This window comes from Triticum urartu, chromosome 3A, assembly GCF_056163025.1.
Source record: "Triticum urartu cultivar PI428250 chromosome 3A, HENAU_Tu73, whole genome shotgun sequence".
Lineage (NCBI taxonomy): Eukaryota > Viridiplantae > Streptophyta > Magnoliopsida > Poales > Poaceae > Triticum > Triticum urartu.
This window is the reverse complement of record NC_141875.1, coordinates 728,787,317-728,810,835: the sequence shown is the minus strand read 5'-3', so window position 1 is coordinate 728,810,835 and position 23,519 is coordinate 728,787,317. Positions and strand designations below refer to the sequence as shown.

Sequence of the window (23,519 nt, the reverse complement as noted above, 5' to 3'; positions counted from 1 at the left end):
ATTGACATTCTAAACTCAGATATGTTGACAAATTACCTATTTGATTTATGTCAATACTTGAGACACTGAGCAAACTGGCTCCTTTCTATCTACCGAGGAGACAATAAATTTAACACGGTATCAATGTATCCACAACAGCACATCAGCCACAGCCCACGATGAAGTTGAGCGGAAATCCAACTAAGCATAAGAATAACCAACCCTATTTGTACATAAACATTACACAGCGTCGACCCCCCTCGGGATGATCGTGGAGCTGCACAACAAGGTTTGTGATTTCTGTTGCTCGAGTGTTTGGCAAGTTGGCAACCACCATTCTTTGCTGAGTGTTTGGGCACTGAAACCTTAGTTACGCAAGAATTCCCTGAGTCCAGAAAGATGCTCCAAGCCAGAAAACTGAAATGAAGACACACTGGGGCAGTCGACCTTGAACTTCTCAAGTTTTTTCATTGCTTTGCATCCAAAAGTCACTTGAAAGCTGCTGGAGCTGGAGCTGCAAGCAATCTCCAGGACTTTGACATTTTCATAACAGTTGTTTTCTTCTCCATTCACATGGACATGGAAATGGAGCTGAGGATCTTGAAGCTGCTTGATGCGAAGAATACATAGTTGTGGTAGCTTGCCAAGGAACTCTATGTCACCTTCCATTAAAGTGGCCATCTCTAAATCCAATTTTACGAGCTTGCTAAGTTGGTCACTTCCCCATTCTGGCAATTTATCATTAAGCCCGTGCAGTTTAAGGCTCCGCAGGTTCTTCAAAGGCAGGGGAATGCCATCCAAGCAACAACCTTGGTTGTTGTCCTTGTTGAGGCGCACAGACAGGGATTCAAAATGGTCATGATCTGAGATTGCAGAGAAGAACTGCTTGCTGTTATGCTTGTTGATGCCGGACACTCCGAGCTTGCGCAATTGGAGTGCAAGTGGAGTGCAAGCTCGCCAAGGAACTTTATGTCATCTTCCATTAAAGTGGTCATCTTTAAATCCAATTTTACGAGCTTGCTAAGCTGGTCACTTCCCCATTCTGGCAATTTGTCATTAAGCCCGTGCAGTTTAATGGAAGACACACTTGGGCAGTCGACCTTGAACAGTTCAAGTTTTTTCATTGCTTTGCATCCAAAAGTCACATGAAAGATGCTGGAGCTGGAGCTGCAAGCAATCTCCAGGACCTTGACCTTTTGGTAGCAGTCGTCCTCTTCTCCATTCACAAGGACTTGGAAATGTAGCTCAGGATCTTGAAGCTGCTTGATGCGAAGAATACATAGTTGTGGTAGCTTGCCAAGGAACTTTATGTCACCAGGCAATAAAGTGGCCATCTCTAAATCACATTTTGCGAGCTTGCTAAGCCGGTCACTTCCCCATTCTGGCAATTTATCATTAAGCCCGTACAGTTTAAGCCTTTAAGGCTCCGCAGGTTCTTCAAAGGCAGGGGAATGCCATCCAAGCAACAACCTTGATTGTTGTCCTTGTTGAGGCGCATAGACAGGGATTCAAAATGACCATGCTCTGAGATTGCATAGAAGAACTGCTTGCTGTTATGTTTGTTGATGCCGGACACTCTGAGCTTGCGCAATTGGGTTAGCTTCTTGAGCTCTGGCAAGAAGACCTTTGCCCCTGAAGCGGCGACGTTAATGACACCAAGCGTGTGCAATGCTGTCAGTTTCCCGATCTCTCCAGGCACCTCAACACCAACTAGGCAACGATGTCTGCACACATTAGGCAACCAAGAGGAAACAGGCGGTACTGTTGATGCTGTTGAATCGTCGGTGATGCCGGCACGGATATACTACAGCTTGTTTAGGTTGATGATGTTTTCTGCCATTGTGACAATGGATGTGCCCGTGACGTCCAGTGTCTGCAGCTGCCTGAGCTTACCCACTGAATCGGGCAGGTATGTGTTGTGGATGCATCCTCGTAGCGAGAGGAACTTAAGGCGAGGTGGTAGCTTTCCGATCTTGTGTAGGTGATCATCTGTTAGATTCGTGGTGTCCTCGAGATCAAGCACCCGAAGCAGTCTCATATTGCTGCTGGAAGAAGAGATAAGGAATGACTTCCACTCCCCAAACACTGTGAAAGACCGTAGCCGTGACAAGTCCATGTTCTTGAACACAGCCTCATCTCTGTCCCAGGTGTTGCCTATGGTGAGGTGTTGTCCAGTGCGATGCGAGTTGAGGCTGCAATGCCCTTCAAGTGCAAACACAAGGTTATCCTCCATTGGCCGTGAGATGATGTATTCGCGGAAGAAACCATTGACTTGGCATGTGCTGATGAGCTTGGTGCTTATAATCGGTGACTGCTGCTGAATTACACTCAACTCCATGAGCTCTGAGAATAGCCTTTCCCCATTCTCCTCTGCGGTAATACCTGCAGATGTGTCCCTGGAGTAACCTTCTGCAATCCACCGTCTGAGCAAACGCCTCTTCCTAACATTGTAATCTGCAGGGAAGACCGCCAGATAGAAGATGCATGGCTTGACTGAATCTGAGCAATCATCGAAGTAGGACTGCATCCAAGAAAATAGACCCTTTAAGGTATTGAATTCTTGGCTGGTCTCCAAAATGCGCATGAACTCGTCACTGAAACCCTCCAACAAATCACTGTTGGTGCATTCACCTATAGCAGTTATTACTTTGGGAAGCCCGCCACACTTGGCAACGGTACGCTTCATCATCTCATCGTCAAATTGCTGTGTGCCACTGCCACCACCACAAGCGATCTGCACTTATATATTCAGGAATTAATTAATTATGAGATATACACAGAGAAATTTCTGCTAGCCAGCTAGCTTGCCTGAACTGGATAGATCGAGCATATGCATGCATTGCATGGCCAGTTAATCAATAAAAATGGCTTTGACAGCACCTAGTGTTTTATCTTTGTGAATAGATGACAGGCAGTGTCAGCTTCCAGGCCCTTGACGTTGAGCACTCGGTCATCTTTATTTTCTACACAATGTCTAGCAACACTTCCTTCAGTTGTAATGACAACGATACAACCTGTAGTAGGCTTGGAAAATAGTGCATCTCTTATCAATTCCCAGTCATCCTTGGACCGCAAACCATCAATGACAACGAAACATTTGTATTCACGCACAAACCTACAACATTCCTGAATTGGGTCCTGTCCTTCCATCATACCAACTGCTGCAGTTTCCATGGCTTGGAAATCATCTGAATGGAAGTCCAGAAGTAAACGCCGACAAAAGTCATTCACATTAAAAGGTTGGGGCACATCCACCCAGCTGTAGACAGTAAAACTCATTTCAGAAAATTCTTTTTTTTTCATTGCTACGGACCATCTCAAATTCTCGAACTCTAGCCATTCGGTTATAGTAAATGTTTCTGACAAGAGCTGATTTCACAACACTTGCACTCCCCCACACGGAGATCACACCAGGATGTGTTAGACTTTCCTCAAGTTTGGTCAATTCATTCTTACGCCCAACAAGTTCAACGTCACTGGTCCATTTAAGTGCCTTTGTACGTCTGTTGGTGAATGCGTGACCACCCGAAGAACCCTCATCCTTGCCATAGTCCTACAATTATCAGATTAGTTACTACATCACTATTAACCGCCAATAAAATAGAGATAGATTTATTGCTCTGTTAGGGTTTCATCACCGGGAATTGTAGATCAGCAAGGCGGCACATGAAATCATGCCCGGTACGGCATGGGAAATTCTTTGATGTCCTTGTGTCATGCCTAGGCCTTGCACAGACGAGTGCTCTTCGGCCTAAACGAAGCCGAAATGAGCTCTTCGGCCCTGAACCACCTCTCTTCGGCCAAAACTAGACCGAAGACCCTTCTTCGGCCAAGAGTTGGCCGAAAAGCTCATCTTCGGCCAACACGAGGCCAACGGGTGCATAGTTTTGATTTTTATGCATTAGGTCATATAGTTTCTGAATTTGCTATAAAAAACATCATAGTTTCAAAACTATATCTTGATGTCTATTGGTTTCATACTAAACATTTTTTAAATATATTATTAACATTTTTTCAAATATATATTTTGATGTCTATTGTTTTCATACTAACGATATTTTTGAATAGATGATTAACTATTGTTATAGATACATTTTTTACCGTTTTTCTAAAAACAAGTTATTTTGGTTTGAATCATCCACAACATTTTAAACTTCACATTGTGTAAACATTTTTTAAACATGTAACGTACATATTTTTGAAACTTGTGAACATTTTTTGAAAATTAGCGTCCATTTTCTTGCATGTTACTAAACTTTTTTTTAAAATGCACGATCGTTTTTTACATCGTGAATTTTTTCTTAAAAAATCCATGTACATTTTTGAAACGCGTAAACACTTTTTAAACATCAGAAATATTTTTTAATGCTATCAACATTTTATTTTAAATTACGCTGACAAACTTTTTGCACTGCATTAATATTTCTCATATTCGCACTAATTTTATTTTTAAATTAAGTTAATTTACTAAATAATTTTTGGAATTATATGGATTTAGAATTTGCATATTAAAAAATAAACAAGAAAAATAAATATAAATAAAAACCAAACGAAACTGTTGAACAAACACTATTGGGTCGGCCAACTTAGCGCGCAGGCGAGGCAAAGACACGTCCGTCCGCACTCTGTTCGATTCTTGTTTCTGTCGTGCACATTGTGTCAGGGAACGTATCTGGTGCACCAAGGCAATTGGTGCTACCGGTGCACCGAACCCCATTGCACATTCAAAAATGTTCAAAAATTTTGGAAAAAAATTAGTGTATCAATACAACATAAATGTGTGTTGTCACAAAAATTCAAAACAATGGTCAAGACACAAAAATGACAAATTTGACGTCAATGTGCTAATGGGCCAAAACTGAAGCCCAACTTGTGTTAGATGGTTTTGGTGCTTGGCGTGGTGTTAGTGTCATCGCATGCATTTGGCGGCAATTTGACGCCAAGATGTGCTCCCTTCACGGCTTCACCTCGCTCTTCCTGTTCCGCTCGCACACACGTCTTGAACTAGATCAAGGCCAATAATCTCCATGAAGCCAGAGCCAGACCCATTGATGTCGCAACCGGCAAATCTGCGATAAGAACAAGTGATGTCGTTTTGTATAGATATATGATAACAAGTGATGTCTTTTGGTATACATGTGCAACCTGGTCTTTCATACTCGCCCCAGCCACGAGATGCTACCAAACTAACATGCATATAGTTTCTGGTTTGTTCACTAAAATCGGTCAATGTCTTAGTACACCCCAAATCATCCACTGGCTGATAAGAGATAGTAGAATCTAAATGTTGCTGTCCAAACGACACCCATATGTTTTGCTAATCATCTTTGAAACTGAAGAGGAAATCTTACGAACATGCAGTGACATCATTACTGTTAGAGTTATATTATTGATGTCCTTTGGCCTTTCACATTCTAGTCTCTTGGCATTTTCTTGTAGCCTTTTGACATCCTCATGTATGTGTATATATGTTGGCTTTGGCCTCCTAATAATACAAGTTGCTATTCTCAACATGGTATTAGAGTTCTAGGTATTTTTTTTGCGCACGCGCAACTCGTGCTGCTCCCGATCCAATCTCCTCCACGGCCGCAGTTGTTCTCTTTCCTGCCGGCCCGTGCTTTTCTTTTGCCTGCGTCCATCTCCACCTACAGGAGCTTCCCATCCAAGCTAGGTAGCTACTGTGTTGGATCCTATTGGACTTGGTCCCAATCGATCCAGCCGCTGGCCGCTGGTCTTCCTCCAAGTTCCAGACGTTGCTGCCGGCCGCCAGTCTCGTCCGTGCCGCTGCTACCTTCTGCGGCACCACTGGCCGCCGGTCCCGTCCGCGCCGCTGCTGCCGGCCGCCGGTCTCGTCCGTGCCGCTGCTACCTTCTGCGGCACCACCGGCTACCGGTCCCGTCTGCGCCGCTGCTGCCGGCCGCCGGCCCCGTCCACACCGTTGTTGTCTTACGCGGTTGTCCGCGCTCGCTATTGTCGTTTCACGTCCGTGTGTCTACTGCTTTAGATCGTGGTTATTCTCCTTTGGCTGGCTTTTCGTCTGATTGATCTGCTGGTAGTTCTGACCGGTCTTGTCCTGGCCAGTTGACTCTTGGGTGACCTTTGCTAATTCCACAGAAAAAAGGACAGAAAAGGAGCACCATGTCTTCTGCATCATCTGGCTATGTCGCCATCCCGCGCTGTCAGGTGATATTCGATGGGGCTAACTATGCTGAGTTCGTTGCCTTTATGCGCATTCACATGCGTGGCATTCGTCTCTGGGGTGTTCTATCCGGCGAGGTCCCCTGTCCTCCACGCCCAGTGCCTCCTGTGGCTCCTACCCCACTGCCGACGCCACCGGCTCCTGCCGCAGATGCTTCTGATGCTGATAGGGCTGCAGCCACGGTTGCTGCTGATGATGCGGCTGCTGCTTATGACCAGCAGATCTTGGATTTTTCGGATGCTCTTTCAGTTTACCGTGATGCTCTGGCTGCTTACACTCAGTAGTGCGATGATGATGATCGTGTTGCGGCTGTCCTCACTGCCAGTGTTCTACCTCAGTTTGCTTCTGAGTTTATGGGCCTCAATACTGTCTTTGAGATGTGGTCTCATCTTCGCCAGCGCTATTAGCCCTCCGGTGATGCTCTCTACTTGTCTGTGGTCCGTCAGGAGCATGCTCTCCAGCAGGGAGACTCCACTATTGATGAGTTCTACACTCAGAGTTCTACTATCTGGCGCCAGTTTGACTCCCTTCGCACTACTGTTTGTGGCACTCGCCCATGTTGCCAGACTGTGAGATCAGACTTGGAGTTTCAGCGTGTCTATGAGTTCTTGTCACGGCTTCGTGGGGAGTTTGAGCCTCGACGTGCTCAGTTGTTTGCTCGTGGTCGTGTTCCTATTTCTGAGGTGCTTTCTGAGCTTCGTGCTGAGGAGACTCGCCTCCATGTTGCTGGTGTACTTCAGGTTCCCTCTGTGCTCGCTGCTCGAGCTGCTACTCCACCAGTGTCTTCTCGCTCCAGTGCTCCACCGCTACTGCCCACTCCTCCGGGTAGTGAGGCCCGCTCTCGTGAAGGCCGATCTCGTCCTCGTACTCATTGTGACTACTGCAACAGGGATGGTCACCCTGAGTCTGACTGCTTCAAGAAGAAGCGTGATATGCGTAATAGGGAGCGCAATTCTTCTTCTGGGACTCATGCTTCTTCCTCGACGCGGTCTACTATCTCCTTAACTGAGCAGGATATTATGAAGCTCAAGCGTCTACTTGCTGCTTCAGGTTCTTCGACAGGTACTGCAGGCTCTGTGACTGGTGCTTCTAGTGCTGAGCGACCACAGTCTAAACAGTCAGGTACATCCCCATGGGTTCTAGATTCTGGAGTTTCATTTCATATGTCATCCGATTCTTCTGTCTTGTCCTCTCGTAGATCTCTCGGTTTTCCTATTAATGTTCTTACTGCTGATGGTACTCCTCTTCCTGTTGCGAGTCAAGGCACTCTTGCCACATCTTCCTTTTATGTTCCAGATGTTTCTCATGTGCCTCGTCTTACCATGAACCTATTTTCTGCGAGACAGCTTACTGATTCTGGTTGTCGTGTCATTCTTGATGTTGATTCTTGCACTATTCAGGATCGCCACACGAAGGCTCTGGTTGGGGTTGGCCCGTGCCGCCATGATTCTCAGGGGCTTTGGGAGTTGGACTGGCTTAATGTTCCTTCCGCTACCACCACACTCGCCAGTCCATCTGCCTTCGTTGCTTCAGCTACCAGCTCCTTCCAGCAATGGCATCATCTACTTGGTCACCTTTGTGGTTCTCGACTATCGTCTTTAGTTTGTCGTGGTCTTCTGGGGCCTGTCTCAGGAGATGTCTCCTTACAGTGTCAGGGTTGTAGGCTTGGTAAACAAGTTCAGTTACCTTATCCTACTAGCGAGTCGGTGTCTCAGCGCCCTTTTGATTTAGTACATTCAGATGTGTGGGGTCCTGCTCCCTTCTCTTCCAAAGGGGGCCATCGCTACTATATTATTTTTATAGATGATTTCTCTCGCTACACTTGGCTTTATTTCATGTCTTCTCGTAGCGAGGTTCTCTCTATTTATAAGCGTTTTGCCGCCATGGTCAACACTCAGTTCTCTACACCTATTCGTGTGTTTCATGCTGATTCTGCTGGCGAGTATATCTCCAAAATGTTGCGTGGTTTTCTTGCCGAGGAGGGTACTCTTGCTCAGTTCTCTTGTCCCCGCGCTCACGCTCAGAATGGTGTGTCTGAGCGCAAGCATCGTCACCTTCTTGAGACAGCTCGTCCGATGATGATTGCCTCCTCTCTTCCGACTCATTTCTGGGCTGAGGCTGTCTCCACTGCCACATATCTCATAAACATTCAACCCTCATCTGCTTTACAGGGAGTTATTCCTCTAGAGCGTCTTTCTGATCATTCTCCTGATTATTCCGCTCTTCGGTTGTTTGGTTGTGTTTGTTATGTTCTCCTTGCCCCCCGAGAACGCACCAAACTAACTGCTCAGTCTGTCGAGTGTGTTTTTCTGGGCTATAGTGATGAGCATAAGGGTTATCGGTGTTGGGATCCTGTCGGTCGACGGATGCGTATTTCTAGGGATGTGACTTTTGATGAGTCTCGTCCATTCTACCCACGACCATCCTCTTCGACCTTTTCAGTAGAGGATATCTCTTTTCTCACGCTTCCTGATACACCTCCCTCTATGCCTCATATTCCTACTCCTCCTTCTCGTCCCACTATTGCAGATCCGACACCGTCTTCTCCTATCGTTTCTTCTCCTTCCTTATTGCATGACACTCCTCCTTCATCACCGATGTCTTCTCCATCTCCATCACCTCCAGTGGTTCCTTCTCATGCCACTTTTCCTTTTCATTATACCCATCGTCGACGTGTTATAGATGAATCTACTGACGTGCCATCTACTTCTCGTGCACCGTCTTCCTCATCCCAGCCGACTTATGGTCTTTGGGCTCGACCTTGCCCTCCTCCTGACCGCTATTCTCCTAGCCAATATGGCCTTTCGGTTGTACTTGAGCCTACCTCTTATCGTGATGCTTTTGTTCATCCTGAATGGCAGTTAGCGATGGCAGAGGAGATTGCCGCTCTTGAGCGCAACGGTACATGGGATCTGGTTTCTCTTCCTCCTCGTGTTCGTCCCATCACTTGTAAGTGGGTCTATAAGATTAAGACTCGCTCTGATGGTTCTCTTGAGCGTTATAAAGCTCGTCTTGTGGCTCGTGGCTTTCAGCAGGAGCATGGTCGTGATTATGATGAGACATTTGCTCCTATGGCCCATATGACCACTGTCTGCACACTTCTCGCCGTGGCCTCTGTTCGCCATTGGTCTGTGTCACAGCTTGATGTTAAAAATGCCTTTCTTAATGGTGAGTTGCGTGAGGAGGTTTATATGCAGCCACCACCTGGGTATTCAGTTCCTGATGGCATGGTTTGTCGTCTTTGTCGCTCTCTCTATGGCCTTAAGCAAGCCCCCCGCGCTTGGTTTGAGCGTTTTGCCTCTATGGTCACTGCTGCTGGTTTTTCACCCAGTGATCACGATCCAGCGTTGTTTATCCACCTTTCTGCTCGTGGTCACACTCTTCTTCTTTTATATGTTGATGACATGATCATCACTGGCGATGATTCTGAGTACATTGCCTTTGTTAAGGCCCGTCTCAATGAGCAGTTCCTTATGTCTGATCTTGGTCCTCTTCGTTACTTTTTTGGGATTGAGGTTTCCTCCACCTCTGATGGCTTTTTTATTTCCCAAGAAAAGTATATCCAGGATCTTCTTACTCGTGCGGCTCTTAGTGATGAGCGCACTGCTGAGACTCCTATGGAGCTCAATGTCCATCTTTGTGCTTCTGACGGTGAGCCCTTGTCTGATCCGACGCGTTATCACCATCTTGTTGGGAGTCGTGTATCTTGCTGTCACTCATCCGGATATCTCCTATCATGTCCATATTCTGAGTCAATTTGTTTCTACTCCCACTTCAGTTCACTATAGTCACCTTCTTTGTGTTCTACGATATCTTCGTGGCACGATCTCTCATCGTCTCTTTTTTCTCCGTTCCAGCTCGTTACAGCTCCAGGCCTATTCGGATGCTACGTGGGCTAGTGATCCTACGGATCGCCGTTCACTTTCTACCTACTGTGTCTTTCTTGGTGGTTCTCTCATTTCCTGGAAGACGAAGAAACATACTGCAGTTTCTCGTTCGAGTGCAGAGGCCGAATTGCGAGCTATGGCTCTTCTGACGGCAGAGGTGACTTGGTTACGATGGTTACTGGAGGATTTTGGTGTTTCTGTTACTACACCTACCACCCTCCTCTCAGACAGCACAGGTGCTATCAGTATTGCGCGGGACCCCGTGAAGCATGAGCTTACCAAACACATTGGTGTTGATGCTTCTTATGTGCGTGCTGCTGTGCAGGATCATGTTGTTGCTCTTCAGTATGTGCCTTCTGAGTTACAGCTAGCGGACTTCTTCACGAAGGCTCAGACCATGAGTTTGGGGGGGGGGGGGGGGGGGGGGTTAGAGTTATATAATTTATGTCCTTTGGCCTTTCACATTCTAGTCTCTTGGCATTCTCTTGTAGCCTTTTGGCATCCTCATGTATGTGTATATATGTTGGCTTTGGCCTTCTAATAATACAAGTTGCTATTCTCAACAACTACAACGAACACTGGCAGCTATGCTACATCCAATACGATTATCATGTTGTATTTGTTTGAAGTTGTAGATGTTACATTTTATGGATAAACTTGGTCAAACCTAAACAAGTTCGACTTGGATAAACCAAATTGAGAACTAGGCCCGAGTAAGAATTGAGCCCCAACATAAGATCTAGGCTAGTAAAATGGTGGCCAATACAATACAAGCATGATAAGAAAGCCCAAACGACAAGACAAGTAGAGTTTTTTGTTAATTCCCAGTCATCTAAGAATTCTTAGTTCTTTGGTCGTGCTGAGAACTGTCAATTCGAGGTGAAGATACATGCAAAGTTCAATTTTTCTTTAACTCTATGAACAAATGCTCAATCTGACTAAGAACACATGTGCCAATTAAAGTAATCTCTCGTCCCATAAGACATATAGTAGCATACTAAAAATTGACACTTCACAATTATCCGATGACACTAACGCCACGCCAAGCACCAAAACTATCTAAGAACCATGATCGAAAGAAAACATCTAGAGCTAACAAGTATATGAAACTAAACTGAGACGCACAACGACGTAAAATGATCATTTTCAGTTGGCGGCGGTGCCGTCCTTGGGCAGTGTGCCCATCCACGCCGGCGGGAGCATCCCGGTCTGCTCGTGCACCGTCTCCAGCAACGGCGGGAGCATCTTGTACACCCCAGCCACCTGCTGCAGTGCGCCGCCCTCGCCGCCACCATCTCCGTTGCTCGAGACGCTGATCTTGGGCTGCAGGCCGTTGACGGCGCTGGCGTTGATGCGCGCCATCTCGGCGTACATGCCGCCGTCGATCATGAGGTAGTCCCTGAGTGCGCGGTAGTCGCCGCCGAGCGCCGCCAGCATGGACGCCACGTAGTCCGCCTTGGCCTTGCCCACCAGCGACAGCGCCTCCGCCTCTCGCTGCTTGGCGTAGAGCTTGGCGTCCTCGGCCATCTTCTGCTCGAAGAAGAGCGCGTCGGCCTGCACCTTGCGCGCCTCCGCGGCCTTCATCTCCTCGTACAGAGCCGCCTCCGCCACCTTCTGCCGGCCGTAGAACAGCGCATTCGACTCTTGAACCTACGTACACAATACAAATGTCAATGATCTTATATGATAGATGATCGATAAAGCTGTCAACAAGAAGATCCAACAAATCAATTAGTAATTTTCAAAAATATACTGTATATGATGATCGAATAGCAACCTGTGTGTCGTATTGCACGGTGGCCTTGCTGAGCTGCTCGGCCTTGAGCTTCTCGGTCTGGCAGAGGGCGTTCTTGATCTCGACCTCCATCTGCAGCTCGGCGTCGCGGATGGCGACGGCCTTGGCGGCCTCGACCTCGGCGACCTTGGCCTGCCTGTCCCAGCCGGCCTTCTTCATGGCGAGGTCGGTCATTGCGGCGGCGACGTCGGCCTCCCTGGCGTTCTGAAACACCTGCACCTCGGCATTGACCTTGGCCTCCTCCTTGAGGGCCTCGCCCTGCTGCCGCGCCGACAGCACCTTGGTCTCGGCGTCCACCTTAGCGGCGTTCTGGAGCGTGAGGCCGGTCCGCTCCTTGGCGCCGACCTCGCCCTTCATCCTCGCCTCCGCCACGTCCACCTTGGCCCTGCTGGCCGCCTCCTGCTGCGTCTTCTGGCCGAGGTAGGAGAAATACTCGTGGCCGGGCACGTCCACCAGCTGCTTCACGTTGGTGTTGTAGATGAAGAGGCCGAACTGGTTGAGCTCCTTCTGCACGCTGTGGAACACCTCCTGCTTGAACTTCTTGGTGCCGGTGAAGATCTCGTCCATGGTCAGCTGCGCCGCCAGCACGCGGGTCTCGCCCTCGATCACGCCCTTCACCAGGTCGTGCACGCGGCTGGCCGAGGCGCCGCCCAGGTGCAGCGGCGCGATGAGCTTGGCGTAGAGCAGGAGCTTGGCCTCCACGGCCGCCTTGGCGGCGTCGCCGAGCTCCAGGGTGGTCATCTGGGGCCCCATGGTGAAGACGGCGGGCAGGACGAAGGGCAGCTTCTCGGAGCTCATAGCGTTCACCTCGAACTCGTAGTTGACGGGCGTGACGCTGAACTTCTTGCACTGCTGCCCCGCGAACACCCACGCCTTCTTGGCCAGCTTCACGTCGTTGATGCCCCAGCCGGTGATGGCCAGGTACTCCGACGCGTCCGCCATGATGAAGCTCGCCATCGCTTCGCCGGCGGTATTGCTGCCTGATTGCTGCTAGGGTTTTCTCCGCTTCGTACGTAGGTGTTGAATCAATCGGTGGCGGCGGTATATAATATAATGGCGGTGAAACTGGCGGCAATGGATACCATTAAAAGAAAATTCTTTATTTGACACTGTCTTAAAATCTGGTTTCTTATTTGACACTGGAAATTTTCTTCTTCCCTATTTGACACTAGTCCTAAATTTTATTCCCTATACGACACTTCCGTCCATTTTGAGCTTAAATGATACCCGAAAAGACGATTTTGCCCTTCATGCGGTATGTGTGTGCACGCGCGTGTGCTGTTGCGTGTGTGGGTGCACGCACACATGTGTGCTGCTCCTGCATGTGTGTGTGCATGTGTGCTGCTGCGTGTGTGTTTGCTACTGCGTGTGTACGTGTGCGCGTGTGTGTGCTGTTGCGTGCCTATGTGCTGCCTGTGTGTGTGCTGCTGCTGCGTGTGTGTATGTGTGTGTATGCTGCCTGCGTGTGTGTTGCTGCGTGTGTGTGTGCATGTGTGTTGCTGCGTGTGCGTGTGTGTGCACGCGCGCATGCGTGTTGTTGCGTGTGTGTTGGTGCATGTATATGTGTTGCTGCGTGTGTGCTCCTGCCCTCGCACTGATGCTGCGTGTGTGCACTATTGTCTCCCACACACATATCACATGAGGGGCAAAAGAGTTTTTTCATGTGTCATTTAGTCTTAAAATGAACGAAAATATCATATAGGGAATAACATTTAAAACTTGTGTCAAATAGGGAAGAAAAACTTTTCCCGTGTCAAATAAGAAAGCAGATTTTAAAATAGTGTCAAATATGGAATTTTCTCTACCATTAATGGCGGTGATAAATAAGGATACGGATACCATCGTGCATGGAAACGAATGAATCAAGGAAGGAAAGACTTCCTAGTAGTAGTACGTCTGATAGGAAGCTTAGGAAGGTGCTTGGTAAAATCGCTGAGATTTAATTTGACCTCCTTCGCAAGTTCATCCGTTGGATTATTAAAACGCACGCCGCATGCAATTAGCTTTTTTTAGATGAACTAGGGATTTTATTGTTCAACCAAAGCCGAAGGAATACAAATAATGCTAGCCACATGTGGCGCCCCGTAGGGAGAGACGAGGCTGTCTTTGCCAAGGCACGAGCCTCGTAGTTTGCCTCCCTACTTTCAAAACGAAAACTAACTTTAACAAAGTTTGTAGCTCTAGCTTTAATCTCCTAAATTACAAAAACATATGAAGAAGAGGGCGAAGTCCCGTTGATATCTGAAACAACCTGCATGCAATCCGAGCCTATTATCGCATGTGTCAAGAGAAGATCTTGAGCCAAGGCAAGCGCCTCATTGCACGCTTGAGCTTCTAAACTTGGGGCGTCGACTAGGCCGTCGAAAACCACCGCCGAGGATCCCAAATAGTTGCCCTCCTTATCCCGGCAAACAGCAGCAGATGCACCAGTTCCTCCTTGGCGGGAGATAGCACCGTCTACATTGATCTTCACTGCATCCTCTCCCGGCGGGATCCACCGGTGTGGCCTTGATATCGCTGCTTGTGTAGGTCTCGTGGAAGCACGCCTGGTGGAAATCTCCAGATCCTCCAAGTACCTGTTCACAAAAACTCATCGTCGAAAGTGGACTTTGAAATTCGTCGTCATGAATTGTTCTCCTTCTTGCCCACCAGATCGCCCACATGGTGATAAGCACCCTTGCAAGGTCCTGTTGATTCAATGTGTCAAAGAGCCAAAACAACCACCGCCTTGCATCTTCACTCATGTTTGATATCACATGCTCCAGAATCTCCTCGTCTCCCAACGCCCAAACACATCGCGCCATCCGGCATTCAAACAAGGAATGATGCCAGGAGTCCACCTCCTCATCGCAGAGTCCGCAAGCTGGGGATGTGGCCATATTACGTTCATTGCGGACTAAACCAGTTGGTAATGACATTTGTGCTAATCTTCACACAAACACTCTTATTTTAGATGGAACTTTCACCTTCCATAACCGAGACCAGGACTTGCTTTCAGCTTCAACATTCCAATGACTCGTTCTGTGCTCCAACCAATCCTCTATCTGGTGCTTAATTCCGCTAATCATCTTATATGCTGATCGCATGGTAAACACCCCTTGCCTGTCGTAGTGCCATGCCCAGAAGTCATGTTGCACTCGAGAACTTAAAGGTATATTCATGATAATGTCCACGTCCGGCCCGACGAAGTGCTCGATCAGAGCTTGTTTATTCCATGTGCGTGTTGTTGCATCAATCAACTCTGAGACAAGCTGCGGCGGATCAGGTGCGATGGTGCATATAGGTTTCAGCTTATAGTCACGAGGCAACCAGTTATCGTCCCATATGCGTGTGTCTGAACCCGACCCAGTCGTCCTGATTAAGCCCTGAACAAGTAGTTCTTTCCCCTCCATCAGCGAGCGCCAGACTTGGGAAGGGTGTGCGCCTAGTGTGGCCTCGATTATGTTGCTGTTCGGGTAATAACGAGCTCGTAGAACCCGTGCACTTAATGACTCAGGATCTTGAAGTAGCCGCCAAACTTGCCGGGCTAATAAAGCCAGGTTAAAAAGCTCAATATCCCGGAATCCTATTCCATCCATATTTTTTTGTTTGCACATGGTCTTCCAAGAAACCCATGCTGGCTTCCTCTGGCCCCTTTTGCTGCCCCACCAAAACTTCCGGAGAAGGCTGTTTAAGTGTTCGATTAGACCTCGGGGCAGCTTGAAACATGACATTGAGTAAGTCGGGATGGATTGTGCTACAGATTTGATAAGCACTTCTTTACCCCCAACTGATAGGCATTTCTCCATCCAACCTTGGATGTGTTTCCAAATTCTATCCATCAAGTATTTAAAAGTTCCCTCCTTGTTTCTACCTACGTCCGTCGGTAGTCCCAAATATTTTTCTGACAATGATTCGTTGTGAACATCTAGCACATCTTTTATCTCTTCTCGTGTGGTCTCTGGCACCCCCTTACTGAAAAAGATCAAGGATTTGTCGGTGTTAATGCGTTGTCCCGAAGCATCACGATACATTTTCTGCACCTCCCGTACTTGTGCAGCGCTCTCACTGTTAGCTTCAAAGAACAAGAGACTATCATCTGCAAAAAGTAAATGGTTGATTGCTGGAGCAGAATTTGCCACGGACAGCCCTCGGACCCCAACACCTTGGGCCTTTAGTAGGCACGAGAGACCTTCATCTGCTAACAGAAATAGATACGGGGATATGGGGTCCCCTTGTCTCATTCCCCTCTTTGGCCTGAAATCATGCAGACTACCATCATTAAAAAGAACTGAAAACGTGACTGATGACACGCACCTCATAACCGTCTCTGTGAATCGAGGGCTAATGCCCATCTTCAACATCACTACTTTCAAATAAGGCCATTCAAGCCTATCATAAGCTTTTAACATATCTAACTTCAGAGCCACAACACGGTTTGCTTTAACTCTCCTTGTCTTCATATAATGTAGACACTCATAAGCCGTTATGAAGTTATCCGTAATAAAACGTCCAGGCACAAAGGCGGACTGCTCCTCAGAAATTACCTCGGGGGAATAATCTTCAGCCTGTTGGCTAAGACCTTTGATGCAATATCTTATAGATCACGTTGCAAAGACTTATAGGCCGAAATTATTCTAAGACTTTTGGACTAGCTATCTTGGGAATAAGAACGATGAACGTGCGGTTGATATCCTCCGATGAGTCCTCTCCATTGAGCAATCGTATAATCACGCCAGTTACCTCATCACCACAAAGCACCCAGTGTCTCTGAAAGAAATGCGTCGGGAAGCCACCAGGCCCCGGTGCTTTGTTGGAAACATTTGAAAGAGTGCCTCTTTAAATTCTTCATTTGTGTATGGTGCGTTCAGCCTGGCATTCATATCACCATCCACCCTAATAGGTATGTGTGGCAACACTTCCTCTATGCCAATACACCCTTCGGATTTGTACAGATTGCCATAAAACTCATTTGTCATCTCGGCCATCTCCTCCAAGTCAAACGTGACCGTCCCATCTGGCTTCTAGAGATGCATTATGGTGTTCTTGGCCCTTCTAGCACTCGCTTTCCTCTGAAAATATTGTGTATTGTGATACGTCTCCAACGTATCTATAATTTTTGATTGCTCCATGCTATGTTATCTACTGTTTTGGGCAATATTGGGCTTTATTATCCACTTTTATATTATTTTTGGGGCTAACCTATTAACCAGAGGCCCAGCCCAGAATTGCTGTTTTTTGCCTATTTCAGTGTTTCGAAGAAAAGGAATATCAAACGGAGTCGAAACGGAACGAAATCAATTGGAGAAGTTATTTTTGGAAGGAAAGCTACCGGATGGACTTGGACCCCACGTCAGGAGCCAAGGGAGGTGCTCACGAGGGTGGGGGGCGCCCCCCCTAGGGCGCGCCCCCTGCCTCTTGGGGCCCCCGAAGCTCCACCGACATACTTCCTGCACCCATATATACTCACGTACCCTAAAACTTCCAGAAAAAGACAATAGATCGGGAGTTCCGCCGCCAGAAGCCTCCGTAGCCACCGAAAGCCAATCTAGACCCATTCCAGCACCCTGCCGGAGGGGGCAATCCCTCTCCGGTGGCCATCTTCATCATCCCAGAGCTCTCCATGACGAGGAGGGAGTAGTTCTCCATCGGGGTTGAGGGTATGTACCAGTAGCTATGTGTTTGATCTCTCTCTCTCTCGTGTTCTTGAGGTGTTATGATCTTGATGTATCGCGAGCTTAGTTATTATATTTGGATCCTATGATGTTTCTCCTCCCCCTCTTCTCTCTTGTAATGAATTGAGTTTCCCCTTTGAAGTAATCTTATCGGATTGAGTCTTTAACGATTTGAGAACACTTGATGTATGTCTTGCCGTGGATATCTATGGTGACAATGGGATACCACGTGATTCACTTGATGTATGTTTTGGTGATCAACTTGCGGGTTCCGCCAATGAACCTATGCATAGGGGTTGGCACACGTTTTCGTCGTGATTCTCCGGTAGAACTTTGGGGCACTCTTTGAGGTTCTATGTGTTGGTGGAATAGATGAATCTAAGATTGTGTGATGCATATCGTATAATCATACCCACGGATACTTGAGGTGACATTGGAGTATGTAGGTGACATTAGGGTTTTGGTTGATTTGTGTCTTAAGGTGTTATTCTAGTACAAACTCTAGGGCTGTTTGTGACACTTATAGGAATAGCCCAACGGATTGATTGGAAAGAATAACTTTGAGGTGGTTTCGTACCCTACCATAATCTCTTCGTTCGTTCTCCGCTATTAGTGACTTTGGAGTGACTCTTTGTTGCATGTTGAGGGATAGTTATGTGATCCAATTATGTTAGTATTGTTGAGAGGACTTACACTAGTGAAAGTATGAACCCTAGGCCTTGTTTCAACGCATTGCAATACCGTTTACGCTCACTTTTATCATTAGTTACCTTACTGTTTTTATATTTTCAGATTACAAAAACCTTTATCTACTATCCATATACCACTTGTATCACCATCTCTTCGCCGAACTAGTGCACCGATACAATTTACCATTGTATTGGGTGTGTTGGGGACACAAGAGACTCTTTGTTATTTGGTTGCAGGGTTGCTTGAGAGAGACCATCTTCATCCTACGCCTCCTACGGATTGATAAACCTTAAGTCATCCACTTGAGGGAAATTTGCTACTGTCCTACAAACCTCTGCACTTGGAGGCCCAACAACGTCTACAAGAAGAAGGTTGTGTAGTAGACATCATATTGCTGTCACCAGCGGCTAGCCAGTCCATGCGTGACCTTTGTCTCATCGTGATCTCTTCTCGAAGAGACAGCTCAACGATCTGGTCCAAGACCTTCTTCTCTTCCACTCCCGGCCCAACACGGGCCGGGTCTTCTCTCAGCACGGCCAGTCTCTGTCGCAGCCTTCTCAGCTCTTGTCTAACTGACCCAAAGGACAGCTTGCTCCAATGTTTCAATGCAGTCCCGACCGAGGACAACTTGGTCGCTAGCTCAAACAGTGTTGCCGCTGGCTGATCCCGATCCGAGGCTTGCTCAAGTATGCCACCAAACCTGGCATTGCTTTCCCACATACATTCATAGCGGATCGACTTCTTCAGCGCAATTCTTTGATTGCTTTGCCTCCATCTCGTTAATCAATAAGATCGGATGGTGGTCAGATTTCGCTGCTGTGAGGTGCTCAACCGTAGCGTACGAGAACAAAGCTGACCAATTGGTCGTGGCCAAAACTCGGTCCAGCCTTACCCTACAATAATCTCCTCCCACAATTTTCTTCTCGAAAGTCCAATCCAATCCTTTATACCCGAGATCCGCTAGCTCGCATACGTCAACTGCTTCTCTGAAACCTTCTATTTGAGCACTATCTCGCTCATTTGGTCCCATTTGCTCCTCTAGCCTCAGAATTTCATTAAAGTCTCCCTTGCAGACCCATGGAAGTGCATTCTCCCCACGTAATATTTTCATGGTGTCCCATGACTTGTATCTCATGCTCCTGTCTGCCGCACCATAGAAGGAAGACAAACTGTGACGCCCCGATTCAATCATACACGCAAATGTGTACGATCAATATCAGGGACTCACGGGAAGATATCACAACACAACCCTACAAATAAAATAAGTCATACAAGCATCATATTACAAGCCAGGGGCCTCGAGGGCTCGAATACAAGAGCTCGATCATAGACGAGTCAGCGGAAGCAACAATATCATAGACGAGTCAACGGAAGCAGCAATATCTTAGTACAGACATAAGTTAAACAAGTTGCCATAAGATGGCTAGCACAAACTGGGATACATATCGAAAGAGGCGTAGGCCTCCTACCTGGGATCCTCCTAAACTACTCCTGGTCATCGTCAGCGGCCTACACGTAGTAGTAGGCACCTCCAGTGTAGTAGGAGTCGTCGTCGACGGTGGCGTCTGGCTCCTGGACTCCAACGTCTGGTCGCAACAACCGGGTATAAAAAGGGGAAAAGGGGGGAGCAAAGCAACCGTGAGTACTCATCCAAAGTACTCGCAAGCAAGGAGCTACACTACATATGCATTGGTATCAATGAAAGGGGTAGTATATGTGGACTGAACTGCAGAATGCCGGAATAAGAGGGGGATAGCTAGTCCTATCAAAGACTATGCTTCTGGAAGCCTCCATCTTGAAGCAGTAGAAGAGAGTAGATGGTAAGTTAACCAAGTATCATCGCATAGCATAATCCTACCCGGCGATCCTCTCCTCGTCGCCCTGTGAGAGAGCGACCACCGGGTTGTATGTGGCACTTGAAAGGGTGTGTTTTATTAAGTATCTGGTTCTAGTTGTCATAAGGTCAAGGTACAACTCCGGATCGTCCTTTTACCAAGGGACACAGCTATTCGAATAGATAAACTTCCCTATAGGGGTGCACCACATTTCCCAACACGCTCGATCCCTTTGGCCGGACACACTTTTTTGGGTCATGCCCGGCCTCGGAAGATCAACACATCGCAGCCCCACCTAGGCACAACAGAGAGGTCAGCACGCCGGTCTAAATCCTATGCGCGCAGAGGTCTGGGCCCATCGCCCATTGCACACCTGCACGTTGCGTGGGCGGCCGGTGAGCAGACCTAGCAACCTCCATTATAAAGGAAGTTGCATTATGCGGTCCAACCCGGCGCGTGCCGCTCAGTCGCTGATGTCACGAAGGCTTCGGCTGAAACCACGATGTCGAGTGCCCATAACTGTTCCCGCGTAGTTGGTTAGTGCGTATAGGCCAGTGGCCAGACTTAGATCAAATACCAAGATCTCGTTAAGCGTGTTATTTTGAAGTAACCGCGAACGCCGACCAGGGCCAGGCCCACCTCTCTCCTAGGTGATCTCAACCTGTCCTGTCGCTCCGCCACAAAGTAACAGTTGGGGGCCGTCGGGAACCCAGGCCCACCACTACCTGGATGGAACCACCTGCCCCTTCAGCCCCTACATCGGAATCACTTGCGGGTACTCTACGAGTCGACCCGACTTTAGTCACCACATGTATCACATATTATGTATATAAGTATAAGTATATACCCGTGATCACCTCCCAAGTGATCACGGCCCGATAGTATAGCATGGCAGACGGACAAGAATGTAGGGCCACTAATGGAATACTAGCATCCTATACTAAGTATTTAGGATTGCAGGTAAAGGTAACAACAGTAGTAGCAAAGACAGGCTATGCATCATAATAGGATTATCGGAAAGCAGTAACATGGTACACTACTCTAATGCAAGCAGTAGAGAGAAGAATAGGAGATATCAGGTTGATCAAGGGGGGGGGGGCTTGCCTGCACTACTAGGGAAAACCTTATACATAGAATTTTAGCAGTAGCGAGGGTCAAAAAAGCACGCTCGTGCTAAGTAGCAGTAGCGCGCCTGTGCAAACCGCGCTGCAGATAAAGTTCTAGCAGTAGCGCGTTATGTCATAAACACGTTACTACTAAAATTCCCACGACCCCGCCACGAAGCTAGTTCTTGCAGCAGCGCGTTTACTCGGATAGCGCTATTGATAGGTAGTTTAGCAGTAGCGCCTTCGCCTTTAGAGCGCTACTGCTAAAACTAGCTATCTCCACCCCCACTACCGCTCCTCTTCGCGATACGCACTCACACACTCAGACTCATTCCCCCTCAACACCCCCCCCCCCCGCGCGCGTTGGTCCTCCCCCGCCGGCCGCCGTCGCCTACCCCTCTTCCCTCTGTGCCGCCGTCAACTCCTCCTCCTCGCTGGACTCGGTACCGCCCTCCTCCTCCGTCCTCCCTCGACTCGCCGTCGGCCGGCCCCTCCTCGCTCCGCCTTCCTCCTCCGTCCTACTCTCTTATCCCTCCTCGAGTCGCCCATCCTTCTTCCTCCTCCCTACTACATTTTGATTTAGTAGGCTAGTTCATATGCAACATTTTGATTTAGTTGATTTAGTAGGCTAGTTGATTTAGAACATTTTGATTTAGTAGATTTAGTAGGCTAGTTGATTTAGAACATTTTGATTTAGTTGATTTAGTAGGCTAGTTGATTTAGTATGCATCATTTTATTGTTATTTTTTTTGTACATGGATATGTAGATGTTTTTGTTTTTTTTGTAATAGGTTATTTTTTGGCAAAATGTAGGTGCCAATTTAGTTACAATCACATGCTACTGTTTTTCTTTCCTGTGAAGTGGATCGTTAATACTTTGCTCATATTGCTTTAGGAAAATGGCGCCGCCACCACCACCACTATGTCGACTGTGCAAGTCAAGGTGCGCCAGCAGCCTTGCAACTGGAAGAGATTCCTCGTTGGCAAGAATCTTCGTGTTGGACAGGCCATCCTAATTACTATCAGGAACACCCGCCGTCCAGGCTTGAGGATGATGATCGTCGTCGATATCATCTAGAACTACATATGTGTGTGTGTGTGGCTATATCATCTAGAACTACATATGATGATTGCCGTCGATATCATGTAGAACTACATATGATGATCATCGTCGATATCATCTAAAACTACATATGATGATCGTCGTCGATATCACCTAGTACTGCTTGAGGACGCATGTTGAGTATATATGAAATTGTTATCTAGTACTCCCTCCATTTCAAATTACTCGTCGTGGTTTTAGTTCAAATTTGAACTAAAACCACGACGAGTAATTTGGAACCGAGGGAATACTACCTAGTACCTATAATGCTTTATGCCTTTATGAAATTGATATCTAGTAGTACCTAGTATCTCGAAATTGTAGTTTATTGAATCTGAAACGGGGTTGAAATGATGAAAGATATAGCAGTAGCGCAGGGCTAGGAAATCGCTACAGCTAACTAATAGCAACGCGTTCTGTAAAAGCGCTGCTGCTATAGTCAATAGTAGTAGCGCGGGTGAATACAACGCTACTACTAGGAGTTAGCTGTAGCGCCTTATTGGTAGCGCGGCCCTCCGCGCTGCTGATAGCCTAAAAACCCGCGCTACTACTAGGCTTTTCCCTAGTAGTGTTGGTTGCTCTGGCAAGAAGGGTTCGTCGTTGATGTAGTCAATCACAGGGGTACCGACAGCGGGCCCGAGGTCTACCGAAAAGTAGTAACGGAGGGGAACACAATAAATAACAGAGCAATCAAAGCATAAGATGGCAATACACGGTGCTAGAGTTGACCTAATGCAGTACTAGGTGATACCAGCAAAGGGTGGAAACATCCGGGAAAGTATTCTCAGTGTTTTGCGTTTTTGGACAGACGGATCGGAGGGGGAAAGTTGCGTGTTCGCTATGCTAGGGACGTGTGGCGGACGAACATGCTGCGTGTTCGGATTTATCTCATCGTTCTGAGCAACTTTCATGTTCAAAGTTTTTCCACCCGAGCTACGGATTATTTTATATTAATTTTCAAAGTTTTAAATCATTTTTTGAATTTCTGAAATTTACTTAATTCGAAAATATATTAAATACTAAGTGCTAGGTGTACACATAGAAGTGTACACAACAATGGCATTACAGGCTGACAGGTTGGGCCAGCCTATTGAGTCAGTAGGTCAAGAATTGACCAGTTGACTGGTAAACAGGTCAGCAGGGGGCCCACCTGTCATAGACTAGGGCTAGCCCAGTCAGCAGGTTGACTAGTCAAACTGACCAGTCGGACCCAGTAGTCAGCGAGTAAGCTAAACAACAGTGGTTTAGTTAATTGAATTAGTTAGTTAACAG

At 47.3% G+C, this 23,519-nt stretch overlaps 1 protein-coding gene and 2 pseudogenes across 1 annotated transcript; 1 reads left to right on the top strand and 2 right to left on the bottom strand.

Moving 5' to 3' along the window:
* Nucleotides 1-32: 32 nt before the first annotated feature.
* Nucleotides 33-2,779, bottom strand: LOC125547351 (disease resistance protein Pik-2-like; annotated as a pseudogene).
* Nucleotides 2,780-6,531: 3,752 nt separating this feature from the next.
* LOC147982298 (uncharacterized) lies at nucleotides 6,532-7,841 on the top strand (annotated as a pseudogene).
* Nucleotides 7,842-11,211: 3,370 nt separating this feature from the next.
* Nucleotides 11,212-12,817, bottom strand: LOC125549490 (flotillin-like protein 2). Its single transcript, XM_087517312.1, has 2 exons — nucleotides 11,843-12,817; nucleotides 11,212-11,715 (listed from the first exon to the last, which is right to left on the bottom strand). The coding sequence occupies exons 1-2, from the start codon at nucleotides 12,815-12,817 to the stop codon at nucleotides 11,212-11,214; spliced, it is 1,479 nt and encodes a 492-aa protein (XP_087373438.1).
* Between the last annotated feature and the right edge of the window lie 10,702 nt (nucleotides 12,818-23,519).